We start from the raw sequence: 17,722 nt of genomic DNA on the forward strand, positions 1-17,722 counted from the left end.
ACTTTGAGAAAAAATGTCCTGGAAAAAAAGGATCGTTCAGGTGCGCGCTGTCAGCACTATGATTTTATGCGACCCCCAGAGGACAAATCTGAAATAGTAGTTAGTTTTATTGAAAATGTTTATTTAGTCTTCTCTGTTATTCTCACTTTGCAAAGTTGTTATGCGGGCCGGATTGGAACCTCTGGCAGGCCGGTTTTGGCCCACGGGCCGCATGTTTGACACCACTGCTTTACACAATGGTTTTTATAAGTCTGACTCTAGATCAACAGCTTAAGTTCATGACTCACTGTGATAAAAATAAGCATCTTAATCAAAAGGGGATTACATAGAGTAATTTCAAGAAGACAGGAAGTCCTGATAAAATATTTGTATTATGATCTGACCCGTAAATAAGTCAATAAAAGAATGTGTGAATGCTTTAATCATGTCTCTCATACACTTTAAAGTCAAAATACCTAAAAGCAACAATCCCACCGCATTGGGAACCCTGTAGTAAAACCTTAGTAAATATAATGACAGACAGAGATAGTAGAAAGGACACAGCAGAATCACACAATGGTGTCTTTTTCTGTTGTTCTAAAATCTGTTACATGAGATCTGTTTTGTCCACTGTGTGAGCATCATTGATGGAAGGATTGGATCCTTTTCAGTAATGTTTATCTCAGCATGATGGGGTATACTGGTTGTATCACGTAGAAATGATGCTCTGCTGCCAGGAGATGGTGCTGTTTGCAAACAAGTAACCCAGGACCACTCTGTTTCCATTTCTATTGACTACTTGATTGGCTGGCCAACATGTGTAGGTCATGCATAACATCATCCTTTGGGTGCTTGGCTCACCTCCCGAGTCAAACGAGGACAATTTGGAAAATAAATTTTTAATGTGTGGTGTCAAAATAAAAAAGGCAAGGGGAATCCTTTTTCATCAGTTAATAACGTAATAAACACAAAAACCATCAATGTTTAACGAGTAAAAATGTCCATTTATAATATTTTGGCATAAATTCAATCTAAAGCCTTAAATTACTTTGCTCCCTGTTAACTCAAAGACCCCAAACACTTCATTTACATACATTCAGGTCTAAAATGTTGCAAAAGCTCTATAGCTCAACACACCACTATGGGACTCTAAATCTTTATTTTCTTTGTGAAAACTTGAACTCAGGGGTAGTTAATAGTTTTTTTATTAAATTTGACCAAAACTGGTTGTGTAAGACTAAAACAAATCCTAATAATCATAATTATAAAGATTATTTAAAAGCGTGCATTTCAGTGCCCAAATTTCATGACATGCAGAGCTGTAATAGTCCACAGTTTCTTTATGCTAAAAAATAAATCTTATATAAAGCTCATGAGCTGTATCATCAAACGTGAAACATACAACCTCTTTATAGCAAAGTCTGATAATCCTCCACAGCAAATATTTTCAATGTTTTCAAAAGTTATAAATTCTTTATGTCATTTATTCAGGTTACATTAAGTATCGTACAATCCTGAGTCCAGTGTAAAAAAAAACAAAAAAACAAAGAGACAAAAAGAGCATCAATCTCAGTCCTCTGTGTGATGATGATCCTACAAAGTATGAAAGACCTGAGAGATCAAATCATTAACTCTAATCTGCGTGCATTGCATACATCTGTGGTCAACATACATCGATGGTTAGTGTGTGTCAGGGATGAATAACATACAACAGCAAAGAGTAAAACCTGGAGAATAATGCATGCGACTTCTCCTGATGTGCATGTACAGGGACCTGGTGTTACAATTAGAGATGTAAAAGAAGGCATGCACAGGCAAACAAGATGTGAAACCATGTCACTTTAACATGTAAACCATCATATTTCAATAACAGCTTTGGTGATCAATGTCTTTGTTTTTCCCAATAAATGTTTTTCATGGATTAAAAAAAAATCTACCATCCACTTTGTAGAAACCTAAAAACCTACATAATGTGAATGATCAACTCAGGGCTTCTTTTCTAAGCTTCAGCTCACATTCAGAGATAAAGTGAAACTGAAAACATCTTTGTAAGGCTGCTTGGAAATGAAGTCCCTTCTTTTAAATGAATATATAAGGAATGTTAATCTAGCATGCCTGTTCTGATCTTCAAGAAGAATACATATAACTTATACCAGCCCAAGACACTGCTCATTTGAAAGTCTGTGACTTCATCTGTGATGTTAGAATGCATGCAAATGTTGAGGAAATTGATGCATGACATCTCAAAAATACTTTTTTAGGAGTTAACAGGTTGCAAAATTGCAAGACAAAATATTGTCAGTCAGAAGAAACAGTTTATAAAATCTGAAAGTTGTGAGGCCTCAAGTTGCAGATTCTGCTGCAGTGACACATGCCAAAAGCTTGTGAGCCGAGAGGTAGTGAGATCCAGAGAAGTTAACTGCACAGAGTGTGTTCTAGTCTGATTTGCACTTGTTTAAAATCAAGTGTCTTATCCACATTTAAAATACTTTTCTCAGTTCAAATTTGTCCCTTGCTGATTCGTCCTCGCAGAGTTTTACTTCAGTCCTGTTTCTCTCTGGGTTAGCTCTTGCTTGAGTGGAGTTTGCGTCCAAAGTATTCTGGCGCTGCGTCCAGCAACCAGTCAGCATCCACCAAACACAGGTCTCTCATGTAGCAGCGGGACGTGTGAAGCAGCTCGTTGAAGATGACGTACGCCGGCTTGCCCTGGAAAAGGACAGAGGAGGGGTGGATGGCCACAGGCTGGTGGGTATCTAGAGCTATGTAACTGCCGTCAAGTTGGAGCTCTGCAGCGTTGACAAACATCCCGTGGGCAAGGCAGCGCCGAACGTTCCCCGTCTCTGCCCCGCACGACTCCAGCTTCATATTCAGCTGGTAAAACAAGAAGAGCAGAACACCTGATTTCAGTCACAGCAGTGTATTTATTACATTGTATCTTCACACAGGCTGCAGGCTACACCTATAAAATACAAAAACAAATATAAAGGTGTTAGAGGCCCAAAAACACAAGCAGTCAGCATCTGCTGTGTGGGCTGATGTTCCTTTGTCAAGCTTGCTTTGCACCACCAACACTTTGAATGAGGTAAATATTGCAGAGATGCAGCTGTGAGTGTGGGCAGATAAGAGCAGCAGACTTCAGCTACAAATAATATAAAACATTAGTAAATGGATCTAAAGGTACCTACAGTGGCAAAACACAGGAGCTGCCTTAATTCACTAAGAATGGATTACGTCTACTAACAGCACTTAGAATTGCAAATTATTTGCCCCCAATATCTGCTCCCTCTCAGTGTCAGATTCACAAAGCAAACTGCGCTAATGATATTCAAGTGCAAAAATGCCCACAAAGTTCTGCAGCTCTGTGCAGTTTGCTCCAGTTATGGACCTAATAGTGACTGAGATGATCTGACACATCTCCACTCTGTGCAGCGCAGAGCTGCACTGTGAGGTCTCATCCTCACAGCCCTGAATTCTATTCTATCCAGCTTCTACGTAGCTTTCTGCTGCTCAGTTGGTGTAACCGCAGTAACTACTGCCTACTGTAACATCACATACTCTATATAAACAAGCCCTTAAGGGGTTGAATGATAGCTTAGGTGTTGAAAGAGTACTGTACCAATTTAGCACCACACTCCTTCACCTAAACTTAAGACTTACCTTTTTAATCTAGCTTTTAATTTGGAGTAGTTTATTTTAGCCCAGGACTGCATTATTATTTTTATCATTATTTTTTAAACCATTGTTCTAACATGTATTTTGTTTATCTTATCCATTTATCTATTTATTTCTTGTGTTCATCTAATCTTGTTAACTCTACCTTATTTTTAACTTTTCTTTCCACTCTTATTTATTTTATTAATTTTACTGGATTGATCTTCTTTTATTTTTAAGTCTTTTTTTTATAATCATGCCTTTTATAACTTTACCATTGCTGTTGTTTTCTGTCTCTCTGTTATTCTGTGAAGCACTTTGGGCTGCATGTTTTTATGTATGAAAGGTGCTTTATAAATAGAGTTGAGTTGAGTTACAATAGACAGTTTCAAAGTATTTAAATAAAAACAGCAGAACTAGATATTTCCTCTTCTTTATCAACACATCTTCATCCTGGTCAGAGCCCTGCTTTCCACCTTCTTCCCATGTTTTCTCTGCTCTCTCTAATCTCATGCTCTGATAAAGCAGAACATGCCCCAGATAAAATAAATGTATTATAAAAACTTTGCCCTGGAGCATCAGAGGACTCTCCCTTTTTCTTGACCACAGTCCAGACACAGCAGTTTGATGTGTAATTGTAATTATATGAATAATGTCAGTCCACACTCTAAAAAATCCCTTTGATGAAATGAGATAACAGCAACCACATTTTTATTTATAGGCTTGGAGTAAATCTGATTTTATTTATTTTATAATACTTAAGGATGGAGAGCCTTGTGTGCACTGATTTTATAGACACTAATTTCTGTTGATATTGCACAGAACATTCACATGCATCGTATATGTAAGCATTTCTTTATTTGTACCTTAAGGCAGATATCTCTCAGCTGACCCTGGACCTCTTTCACCAGACCCATGTTCCTGCTGTTGACAAAGTTCTCTCGACACCACTCCTTTAACGACAAAACAAAGCCAGTGTTATATTTATACATGACCACTCACATCTATTGTTCCCGTACTCGTCGGCTTCACTCACCTTATTACCGCTAACTTTCTTGAACGCTCTGTAAATGTTGAGCAGGGTCATGTGGTCTCCTTCACTAGAACTGAACTTCTTGCGTGCAGCGAGCACCTCATCCCGCCGGGCAGGAGGGTTATATAGCACAGTATCCACTGAGAGAAGAGATACGATGCTAAGAATCTCATCTGAGCAGGAGTAGTCGGGGGAAAGCAGGATGGTCTGTGAGACGGAGGAAACAAGGCGGAGAAGTGTTACACCGAAATTCTTTCGGGGTCATGCTTGTGACCCCTGTGGCGCTGTGGTCTCCAGACTGTCACATTATGTAAAAAGCATAAAACAGCATCTGCTTATGTAATAGTATGCATTTCAAAACACTTTTTCACCTTGGCGTATCTAGGCTCCAGAGGAAAACTGGCCATCTTCTTCCCCAGAGCGGTGAGGAGGACCTGGCCCTCCTTCCTTTCCACAGCTCCCAGCAGCTCTAAATGCTCCACAGCAGAGCGCACGGCCTCTAGGGATCAACACAACAGGTTAATACCAGTGACCAACACTGCTGGTCGCACAGCTTTCCCAAAAGCATCAGAACACAATTTAAAATGCACACATTTTGCGACGCATGGCCTCGGTTTCATAACAATGCAAGCAAAATGATGAAAGAGACAAGAGCTTGTTAAGTCTTTCAGTGTCTCTGCTGTGTATGAATGTGTTTGCATGTGCCCAGAGAGAGCAAAGAGCAAAAAGTCATTCTCAATGTTTGACTACTATTAACACCTTAAAACAACAAATAACTGAATTGATTACACATATATCTACATTCTTATTAGACCTGATACTTCATATAAAACTATGATTGCAAGTTTCTAATTGTGCAGTTACCATCAAAGACACATGCACTGAAAGTTCTGGAATATGTCCTAACACGCCACACAAACATAAATGAGCTTTATCTTTATTTACATCTTTATAGCATTGTTCAAATACTCTAAAACAGGCATCAATGTCCAATGAGGGCTGTAACATGAGGTACATGTCGCCTCCTCACTGCAGACTCACTGCTACAAATTAAAGAGTTGTGTATTTTACTTGTTTGTTTTTGCCCTTTATGCTTTTATTAGACCTGCCTGACATCAGCTGTTACTATTATTTTTATCAGTCTTATGTATGACATCAATGTTGTAGTTTTTATAATATATATATATACATACTACTACTTTTATATAACTACTTTTCAACCGCAATAGTGTATTATCTACTGTTGCTGTGACTGCATCTCTCTATTTCTGCCTCTCTCTCTTTCCCACTCTCTCAGTAGATGGCTCTTCACCATGAGTCTGCTTCTACTTGAGGTGTTTGCCTAGTACAACAAAGTTTGTCCTTCAGACAGTTATCAAACACTGTCGTGATGACTGTAAGCTGGGTCTCTTCAGTGATATAACATAGTGTCCTGATATATCTTCTGACACACTCAATATATCAAATCAATCCACAGAAAAGTGTCCAGCCCATTTCACCCCTGCCTGTTGACACTGTGGCATAAACATTAGGTATCAACAGTATAAATAAAGAACATGGAGAATATTTTGAAATGACTCTAATTCTTCTGTATAACTAATAAACTTTAGATTTTTGGTTAATGTCAGACTCTTCTCCAGCAAAGAAAAGAAAGAGAGGAGAGGCAGAAACAGTGAGGGAGGTTAAATATGGTGCAGGATTTGGCAGTGAGAAATAAAACATTTCATCAGCCTTTAAAAGCTACAGAGCTGTTTATGGGTGTTAGAATCTCTTCAGGATGAGACAAGACCCCTATTATTTAATGTCAGAGACACAAGGTCTCTGATTTATTGATCACTTATGCAATTTAAAGCCCAAAATGTGATGTTTCAATATTAAAATATGATGTAATGACTCTTACTGCAGCTGTAAATTATACAATCAAGTAAACATGTTCTCAATCAAACATTTTAACCACGTTTCAGATCGTGTATAAAATGGAAAAGTGTCACTAGAATAAGAAGCTTTCAAAATTAGGCGGCTCCTCTTTTCACCTCTGGCCGGCTCAATGTCTCCACTCAATGATCAACAGCCTCTTACCTGGGGATGGCTTAGACATGAAGTCAAAATTCATCACATCTGGAACCCCCAGAGCCATCAGCTGCAGCATCACACCCGCCAAGTTACACCTACAGCAGACACAAATACACAGCACACGAAAAGAAAAAGAGAGCAACAGGCCATTCAGTAACCCTGACCTCAAACATCAATCTGTGGGAAACTCCTGAGCTTTATTATCCATAGGGTAACAAGAAGAAGCTACACTACCTCTGGATCTCAGGCACAGTCATGGGAATGAGGTTGTCAAACTCTTGTTCAGTGTAGAGACGATAGCAAGAGCCCGAGTCCTCCCTGCCAGCTCGGCCCGCTCGCTGCCACGCCTGAGCTTTAGAGACCCGCTGCACAGCCAGAACCTCCAGCCCGCTGTCTGAGAAGAGCACAACATGTATGAGAAGATGAGAGCAAAATGACTGCACAGACAGGGTTGCAACACTACAGGGGTTGTTGCTTAGTGATCACTGAAGGCAAAGCACGATAGTGTACCTCTTATCTGTTTGTTTTTTTAAACCCAGAAATATTAGCACCGGTTAGAAGCTAAAAAGACATTTCATGGGGATCTAAATGTGAAGAAAAGTTTGTGAACCACTGAGATGACAATAACATGAATTGGAATGCAGGCTTCTCACCAGGATTGAAACGTTTGGCCTTCACCATTCCCGTGTCTATGACGTATTTAATCCCAGAGATTGTGACCGACGTTTCCGCAATGTTGGTTGAGAGGATGACCTTCCTACATCCCTGAGAAGAAGGAATGCATGACAGTTTGTATGAGGTATCCAACATAACGCAACTAAAACACGTATCTCACATATGTGTCTATTTTTATCCCAAACGTATCCTCACTTCTCCTGCTTTTACTTTTTATGTTTACCTTTGGAGCGGGCTGGAAGACCCGGAGCTGCTGCGTCTGGGGCAGCGACGCGTACAGCGGGATGACCACCATGGGCCCGCAGCCGTCAGGGAGATGCTTGGCGATGTCTCGACACGTCCTGGCCAGAGCCTCGATCTCCTCCTGACCCGTCATGAACACTAAGATATCATGGGACGGAGGTGCCTCCTGTGCACAAACAAACAAGAGCGTGTTCTGTTCCTGTGCCAGGAGTAATCATCAGAGCATGAACATGCACCCAGGATCCTGTTGACTCACAGGTTTGTGTTTCCTATAGCACCGTGGGAAGAGGGCCTTTATTTTTGCTTTAGCTTTGATATGTACAAGTGGTTACACAAGAAAAATCATATGTGTCACAGTCTCTTGTATTCGGCTGCGACTAGAAGGGTATAAGGAGAGTGCACACTTCTCCCAAGATCAATATTGTAGCCCTCCATGATATGCAAATCTGAATGAACCACCACTACATTTGGTTGGCTGTGTTTCCAAAGGTCTGCAAAATACATCAAAGTCTGCATGTGGCTAGCATCAGCATCATAATCTCTGCTGTGCATTCATTATGTACGTCTAGCCTGGAAACTACCCTTACAACATGGACTTAAAATAATTGATTTATCACATCTTTATATAACAAATTATTTGATCTTTTATCAGGACTCTTAAAACAACCCAGTCATTCCTCCATGAACCAAACTACCTGCTGTTTAAAGAGCTCTTGCTGCTCTTTTCTGGCCTCAGACACATCTTACCCTGCATGCAGGACAAACACAGACTGATACAACTCTTACACAGGACTACCACCAGATCCGTGTCCGGTCCGTCTCCGATCCGCTGAGGTCCGGCTCCGTGCTCTCTCATCTGTCAACACCCACTGGTTGCATTTTTGGAACGCAGCACGGAGCAGGACCTCCGGACAGCTGGAGTCATGTGACCAAGGTTTTCCAGTGGCAATCACTGAATCAAGGATTCTCCTCCTCCTCTCCTCCTCCATGTTGTCTTTCTGGTCCTCTGAAAACCTCTGACCTGTTGTCTCCAGGCCTGCCTCCGCTCTACATGACATTTTTGTTGTCATAGTTAAGTTAAGAACAATCTAACGATACCACAGAGTGTTTGATTCTAAAAATTAACCCAATTTTTATTTTGTTTTGGTGCCTGACTTCCTGTCCCGCTCCATCTGCTCTGTGCTGAATTGATGCGTCGTGCTCCGGCATCCAGCAAAAATAGAAGTCCTGCGTTTCTGATCTGTTGCGTTCCGATCTGCCGGATCAGAGACGCAGCCGGCGCGCAACGGAGCGGATCCAGTGGGAGTTAACACATTGACTAGAATAGAAACCTATCAAATCCGGTGCCGTGACAGATCGGAGACGGACCGGAGATGGATCTGGTGGAATTTGGCCTTTAGTCCCAACTTCCATCAGCCTTCCTAACAGTTCAATGTGAGGATTAAGTTTGTTATTTTATGTCCTATGTCTTTCCTCTCTATTGTTTGTGTGGTGCTGCCCACTGTAAAAAAAAAAAAACGCCCCTAAGGATAATGAAGAATTGAGCTGTTATAGAAACAAATTTTACTCGACATCACTTGACCTGACGTGGATGCATGTTTGACAATTTAAATAAATACAGAGACTTTTAATTCACATGAGGACAGAGATGAAAACTTACCTGATGGATCTGGAAGACGGAGACGAGTGCAGCCTGCAGGTAGTCCGACTGTGGCTGCTTGGTGTAGTAGATCTGAATGGGATGCTGTCTGCCCTCCAGGTAGAGTACAGGTGACTTGTTGAAGTACTCAGAGAACAAGTCCACATCCATGGTGGCTGACATCACTATGACCTGTGCAAGAAACGTGTTACAAAGAAGCTGCACTTTCAACACAACAGAGTACATGCAGAGAGGGGAGGGTGATTATCTGACTGACCGTCTTCTTACCTTGAGTGGGATCTTATTGAGTTCTCTGCGTCTCCGCTGAGCCGTCTTTACCACACCAAACAGCACATCAGTGTGCACGGTCCGCTCATGAGCCTCATCCAGGACCACCACAGTGTAGCGCAGCAGTAAGGGGTCTCCAATGGCCTCACGAAGGAGCATGCCATCTGTCATGAACTTCAGCTTGGTCTCAGAGGAGGTGACATCTTCAAAACGTACTGTGTAACCAACCTGGAGAGAAGTTTGATGAGATATAAACAACCAAGGAAGACGTGTCGTGTTGATGCTAGCAACTTAATTTCTACGACCACATTATAGTCTTGAGCTTGTGCCAAAGAGAATGTAGTATATAAGAGTATATAATGGTCTAACACAAACAGAAATATATTTTCTGACATGCTCTGATAGGAAAAATATTTTACATAACATTTAATTAATGTAGAAAAGAAATGACAGAGTGATTTGGAAATGGTCTCATGACCTAGTTTGTTGAAGGTGGCTTGCTCCGACTCTAAACTTTACAATACTTTCAGTACTGTCTGCTGCACAGGAAGCAGAGCACCACAGCTGGGTAGAGAGGTATCTGCCCTAGAATCAATTGAAAGTGCTTTAATCTATAAAACACCTGCAAAATAGCTGCTAAAGCCACACGAAAAAGGTTGACATTGGAAATAAAGGCCAATACAAAAAATAACAATTTAGCCAACAGCTGATTCCAATACCTTTGTTTTATGTATTTTTAAGTGTATTTCTTTCAAATGAGCTATGAGGTTTGATGTATTTAAACAGTGGCTAGTAGTACCTGCTACTCCCTCCTTGCTGATCTTTCCCTGGGATGGTGTGATACTCATTGCAATATTTTCTTTTACCAATCTCCACGAAAATAAATCAGTCTGTCCACTAAGTGACTCCTTCTGTCCAATAACAAATCTCCTCTCTGAATCGCAGTTAGGTATACTAGCTCGAAAGGATTTAAGCAATGCATCACAACAGATAAACATTGATTATTATTCAACCGATTATTATATTATTGTTGTTACACATTATTATTTGCCGACGGCCCAATGTCTACCAACTGGGAAAATATCAGCTGACACCACAGACTGTATAAATAATGGACGTAGTATCCGTGATGTCACCCATCTGTTCCTGAGCGCTGTTTTGAAGCCAATCAACGGAGGCAGCCATGTTGGAAATGCGGAACTCAACCAGGCAGAGTGTGACGTAAAGAGGTGGAGTTTGAGCCTCTTAGCCAACAGCTCTGTGTTCCCGTCCGGGAGTCAAGTCAGTCATGTCCTTATTTGGGCAAAAACTCGTAATCTTAATATCTTCTGAACCGTTCTTTATAAAAAAGAGTCACCCCCCGTACAGTGTGTGCCGATAGAGAAATTAGCTTCGTAGGACCAAGTCGTTTTTGAACCAGGCTGTAAACATGTTTATTAATGCTGCTAAGATCGTCTTTTTTTTAATTGGTGTCTATGTGGTTTCTGGTGTTTCTGCAGCCAGCCTCAAGCGGATTCTCGATGAATTGCAGTTTATAACACTTCCGCATGGGCTTCATAGTTTGAGACCGGAGGTTGCCGCTGGGCTGACACAGATGTTTAACCGTTACTGGGTGTATTTCTGGTCAATCCCAGGCTAGCTCAAAAACAGCAATGCAGCAGAAAAGGTAGAAATGCACTAATAAAGTCAGTGAAGAATAACCATCTAAGCTAGTAATGTTAGTAAAGAGGGTTTGAAACAATTGTGGTACAATCCAAAGCATCTAAACAATGTTGTTCAATGAAAAACATTTAGTGTAAACACAACTTTTGTTTGTTAACAAAAAAATTAGTAAGCCTTAAGTCCATATATTTTTAAGAATATAGAAATAACATGTGTCAATGGTTCATACCAGTTTGCCCAGCTGAGTCCTCTTCTCCTCTGCCACTCTTCCAGCCAGAGAGATCGCAGCAACTCGACGGGGCTGAGTGATGGCAACGATGCCCTGTCGTCCTATACCAGCCTCATAAAGGTACTGAGGGATCTGAGTGGTCTTTCCAGAGCCAGTCTCCCCTGGCATAGAATAAAGAAAGAGAGAGAAAAAGAGAGTGAGAGAAAAAGAGAGCTTTAGTTAGAGAGGGTTAAGTTAGATATAGTACATTCTGGATCATAAATCACTACACATTCTCTACTGTTCACTTATCTTATCATATCTCAATTACTGTACTGAGGTTTGGGGAAACACCTATAAAAGCTCCCTGCAACCACTGTCAGTCTTACAGAAAAGAGCCATCAGAATAGTTCACAATGATGATTTCCGTGAACACACAAATTCATTGTTCCTCAAATCCAAAATATTGAAATTATTTGACCTTGTAGATTTTAAAACTGCACAAATTGTGTATAAGGCAAGGAAAATCTCCTTCCAGGAAATATTCAAAGATTGTTCTTTGATAGAGAGGGGGGTTATAACTTCAGGGGGAAGTTAAGATTAAAGATGGTGAGTGTTCGGACCACAAGGAGAAGTTTTTGTATTTCAATCTGTGGTGTAAAACTGTGGAACAGGCTCAATATGGAGCTGCAGCAATGTCTCAACATAATTTAGTTCAAGAAGAAGTATAAAGAAATGATTCCATGAGGTACAAGGAGGAAGACTAGTGTTGAGAATCACGAGGGGTTCACTTTTGATGTAGGTGTATGAAGATTTGACTTGTGGGAGTGCACTAGTATAATGCCAGATAATAGTGAATGAAGGGGTAGGATTAGATAAATTTTAACTTCTCCCTACTCCTTTTCACACATGTAAAGTAAATTGTCTCATTGCTTGCTAATGGAACTGATTGATTTGGTTTTTTTTTGTCTAACTATTTCTTTTTTTCTTGTATGTTTGTATAACTCTTTTTCTTTTCTACTTTTACTTTTACATGTTCGAAATAAAGACATCAAATCAAATAAAAAAATAGTTCTAGCTCCACTTCAAGTCTTTAAGATTAGGTAACCCAACATGGACTTGTAGTTAGATTTGTGTTGCAGTTAGTAGGTCAGCCTCTTTTTACACATACAATCAACAGCACAGGACATATTGGGTTAACAAGACAAACTACAGGTGCTCCTAGTTTGACGACAGTGCAGACAATTAGAAGGGGTAACCATGAATACAACAAGATAAAATATTACAAGGTAAAAGAAAAATACAATGATCAAAAACATATTCAGTCAGTCAAAGAAAAGTTAAAAGAGGGATGAAATCTGCAGTAAAATACGTTTAACTTTGTTTAACTAAAAAATAAAGAAATAGTTATGTTTTTAAGATGTACTGTAAAGTGTTATAATGACAAGATATCTCAATAAATAGAGAATTTAAAAATAAAAAATATATGCAGTAACATTTGAAGTGATCTTTTTCTAGCAACACATGATGCCACACACTTTTCGTCCAAACATATAACATAGACTTTAATATTTAAAAGGGTTGGAGACTTGTTGAAATGTACAACTTAGGTAGCTCTATAACTATCTCTGCGTAATGTTACACAGCTGACATACTTCTATCTCAGAGTGCATTTTCCCTTTACTTAGCACAACAGCAGCTAACTGTTACCCAGTGTTAGCTACCTTTAGCTCATTCTGTATCTTACCTATGAGAATAGCATTGTTCAGCTGTCTCAGTTGGTTCAACAGCTGAGGTTTGGCCTGGTAAATAGGAAGCTGTTTTCTCTGGACTTCTATCGGAGTGGTTGCATTCCCCTTTCTAGGCAGCAGCATTCCAGGCTTATTCTTATCGAGACGGAAAAAAAACAGACCCCGGCTTGAATCTTTTAGCCGGAGGAGGGTCGGGGTCGTGGGGCATGGTCTAGTAAAAGTAACGCTGGTAGCTAAACCTTCGCGGTTCTGTGTTGAGACTCTTTTAATGTCACAAAGAAACAGAAACAAAGTTTTATTCACGCTCACTGACAGCCAGGGGAAGCGTCACTGCGGATGTTTTGCTACCTCTGCACAAACGTCCCCACGTGGTAGAGCGTGGCGCAGACGTTTGACGTCACAAGCTGTGCGAAATTAACCCCTTAACCCCCGTGAGGCTCGTGTGTGTGATAAATGTGTTTCTGATACATGCTCTAAAATTATTGAAACAAAGATGAATTTATAACGGTGACATAGCCTGACAAATGTTGTGTCAACAATGTCAAGATTCCTTGAATTAAATACAAATATTTTTATACTTTAGTATTTATTTATTTGTAAAATGTCTTGTTTTGAAGAAATTCAAAATTGTTCCCTTCAAGAAAATGTGATAAAAAACTGTTCATAAAAAGCCTGTCAGGTTATCTGACTCACTTTCACCAATTGAATCCTTTTAACCACAATGCTTTTAATTTTCTGATAGTATATTCATGTTTAACATTCATTATCCATTGCTACCGTTGGCTTGTAAAATTTAAAATGGCCTAAATAAAAACAAATGAAAATATAAGATAAGATAAGATGATGAAAATGAAAATATCTAAGATGTGCCTTACAATGTAGTTAGTCTTATACTGGCATTGCACCAGACTACATCTCAGAGATGCTTTTAGTGTACAAACCAGGAAGGCCTCTCAGATCCTCTGTCTCCTCTCTTTTAGCTGTTCCTAAGAGCAGAACAAAAACATTTGGTGACGCTGCTTTCAGCCACTACGCTCTTAAATTATGGAACAGCCTGCAGGAGGATCTGAGAGGAGCTGACAGAGATATTCAGACTTTTAAATGTAAACTAAAAACTTATTTATTCAGTCTGACTTTTATGTAGGGTTTAAACATTTTATTACTTACCTTTTACTGTAATATTGATTTAAATGTTGCTTTATTATCTTAGTAACTTTAACTGTTATCTTATTCTATTTTTATTTATTCATTTATTTATTGTATGTATCTACTCAGTTGTATTTATATTTTTAGCCTTAGTTTTATTTTCAACTCTTATCAGTACCCTTTTTAAATCTATTTATTTTAACTATTTGCACTCTTAATTTTGATGATTTAACTTATTGTAATTACACATATTTTATTGTTGGTGTGCTTTCATCCTATTTTACTTTATGTTATTTTAATTTCTATTATTATTATTATTATTATTATTATTATTATTATTATTATTATTATTATTATTATTATTATTATTATCCCCTTATATGTCTTGCCGTTGTTTTATTTCTGCTTCTTTCTTGTTTTTCAACCGCTGTAAAGCCCTTTGGGTTGCATTTGATTTGTATGAAAGGTGCTATATAAATAAAGCTTGATTGATTGATTTATGTATTTGCTATGTCATATTCTAAGGAAGCCCTAAGCTGATGTGCATCCACACAATTTATTTACTCCCTTTCCCAGTGATAATTACTGATTTCTGATTGTTTTCTTGAGTCACTGCCAGATCACAACATGCCATGTTGCTATGGCCCACACCAATGAGAAAAGTTTGTTTTGTGCTTTTGCAACTTTGGTGACAAAAGTGATCACCTGACAATAAGTTCACATCTCAAGGAAACAACTTGAAATAACTGTTATCATGGGAAATCATATAAATACAGATAAAGGTGCTCATCTGTCAAGGGCTTCTGTAAATATTATAAAGCCTATAATACATCAATACATTTTTAACTTTTTGGCTCGCTTAAATGATTTTTATTGAGTTTACATAGCTATGTGTTCATACTTTTACATGAAAATCAAATCTCATCACTGAAAAAAAGTGAAAGTGAAATTGCATGACAGTGTTGTTCAGCAAAGAACAGCATAGACCTGCAAATGCATAATTTAAAGGACTGTCATTGTGGTTTTGTGATGAGGTGCAAGTAAGCACTCAGGATCAGAGCCTGGCTGCTGAGGGCTTTGGGCAAAGTGACCACAGGGGGTATTACATCATATTGGATCACCATGTGACCTTCAGTTTCTCCATACACAAACACAGTGAAACCATGCATATTGTTTTTGAACGCAAAAAAAAAAAAAAGATTCTTTATGTTATCAGAATTTGTTGTAATCCAATTAGGAAAATCCTGAGGAGCCACAGGATTAAACTATTTTAAATACTTTCCAACCTTCCAAGGAGTCAACCAAAGAGAGTCTTGAACAAAAACAACACAGGACACTGTTAGTTGAATTTCTGCCACTGAAAAAGGAACTGGGCTTATCTGCCACAAGCAGGTGATTGCACATGACCACAGCTTCCGGTGGACTATCATCTGCAAAGACTGTACTGTAACTTTAGCTCTATATCTGACCGACTGTCTGCTGTTTTGAGGCAGGAACATGCTGAAACTTAACAGAAAGACCCACCAACTGGGTTAAATATAGCACTGATTATGAAAATGTGATGTTATTGTGATTAATAAGTAGCTAACAAGGGCTTTCTCACACATCACTTCTAAAAGTTGTATTATAATGTTTAGTACTGTGACAGGTGACTGTTGCTGTTTGTCCTGACATATACCACTGATTCTATTTATTTATTTATTTCATCTTTATTTAACCAGGAAGATTAAAAATGTCTTTTACCTGATCCTCTTCCATTAAACAAGACAAAGATCATCTTAAACTTATGCTGGCTAGCTATTAGTTTTGAGTATCCCAACAAGTTTCTAGTTTTTCTTACACATTGCAGCGTTTTATGGAATATTCATAACAGAATACAAAACAAATATTAATGGAAAAAATATAAAATTCATCATTTATGTATTTTTAAACATATGTTGTTCTTTTAGTTTGGAGATTAAATACATTTTACGATGTGATTTGCATCAATGTATGTCTTTGATTTTCTTTATTTTGGTGTTTCAAATCACTTTAACTTCTGGGTCCACACAAAACAAAGGTCATGTCTGTGTTGTTTATCAGTGATGCTGCCACAACATGACTTTACTTACACCTCCCAATAAAATCTTAAAGCTTTGATTTTTTTTAACCTTATATCTTTTGTTTGTTTTATTCTTCTGTCATTGTTTTGTATCATTTTATCTATTTGTGGTGTTAGCCTTTTTACATTGTTTTATCCCTTTTATCTTTGGTGGTCTTAATCTTTTTATGTTATTTTTTCATTCTCATTTCTGTCACTTGTGGCTCTTATGTTGGAATTCTGTATTGTATCATGAGTAACCGGATCAAGCCCCAACATGTTGGTGTGAGAAGGAAACATTATTTGGCAATACGCAGAAAATTATGTAACTAATGCTTTGTAACTTGATACCAACACTCTGCAGACAGGGAGTGACTTCTGATGAATTTTCATAATAATCTGATAAATGTTTTGCTGTATCAGTCTGCAACAGATACCAGTGTTGTGGCAGTATGTTCTTTTTTCTTCTACACATGATCAGTGACAGTGATGGAGAATAAGCCACAGCCTTGCTACACAGCCTACACCCTTTGAAGTAACTCAACTGGCATACCTCCTTATTTACCAACACAGTCACTTTTAACTTTAAATTTAGCTTCAGCTAGATTATGATAGATAGATTTCATTAAAAAGACATTGGTATAAAATAGAGCATTCATATGTTACTTTAATGGCTAATAAAAATGCCAGCACTGTTTTTAATTCTTTTAACACTGAACTGTATCTTTTACTATGAATATTTGCTGTTGAAAAAGTCTCAATAAAGGCTTTTTCTTGTATATTGTCTCTCCTGACACCTACTTGCTCACAGTGGATTACAGATTTAAACTTCTAAAGTGCAGATCTTGTTGTTGAAGGTCTCATTTGCTTTAGAAGGTCATAAAGAGGAATCACTCTTGACTTTAGTCTGTTTCATAACGAGTTAAGACGTATTACAGGAGCTTTAATTACCAATATCAAACAATTACATCAGATTTTCTTTTGATAAAAAAGCTCTTTATGACAGTTTTATCGTAGCTATTAAACCCTAGACTGTAATTTCTCATGTCTGCTTTTTCTGTTTATTGTAATATACATACAAAAAATACTCACAAAAATATATTTCAAAAAGTATTTTCAATTGCTTGATTCATTCATGAGTCTATTTAAAGACTTTCACCACTACAATGTCATTTGTGCTTCAAAACAATTGGTTTGTGGACATGTTAAAGATGCATTTAAAACACTAACCTCAATTACGGTCACATTAATTTTGGCCATCCATTATTGAGCGTGTTAGCATGCAGACATTAAC

General features: G+C 38.4%; 1 protein-coding gene across 1 annotated transcript; it reads right to left on the reverse strand.

Moving 5' to 3' along the window:
- Positions 1 to 962: 962 nt before the first annotated feature.
- Positions 963 to 13,578, reverse strand: LOC117813246 (ATP-dependent RNA helicase DHX33-like). Its single transcript, XM_034684371.1, is given in 13 exon segments — positions 963 to 2,850; positions 4,497 to 4,583; positions 4,667 to 4,870; positions 5,035 to 5,162; positions 6,743 to 6,831; positions 6,971 to 7,130; positions 7,390 to 7,501; positions 7,635 to 7,820; positions 9,315 to 9,485; positions 9,582 to 9,809; positions 11,473 to 11,633; positions 13,199 to 13,355; positions 13,357 to 13,578. Coding segments are annotated over 13 exon segments (2,046 nt in total). The 5' UTR covers positions 13,411 to 13,578; the 3' UTR covers positions 963 to 2,541.
- Between the last annotated feature and the right edge of the window lie 4,144 nt (positions 13,579 to 17,722).

This window comes from Notolabrus celidotus, chromosome 5, assembly GCF_009762535.1.
Source record: "Notolabrus celidotus isolate fNotCel1 chromosome 5, fNotCel1.pri, whole genome shotgun sequence".
In the NCBI taxonomy this organism is placed as follows: Eukaryota; Metazoa; Chordata; class Actinopteri; order Labriformes; family Labridae; genus Notolabrus; species Notolabrus celidotus.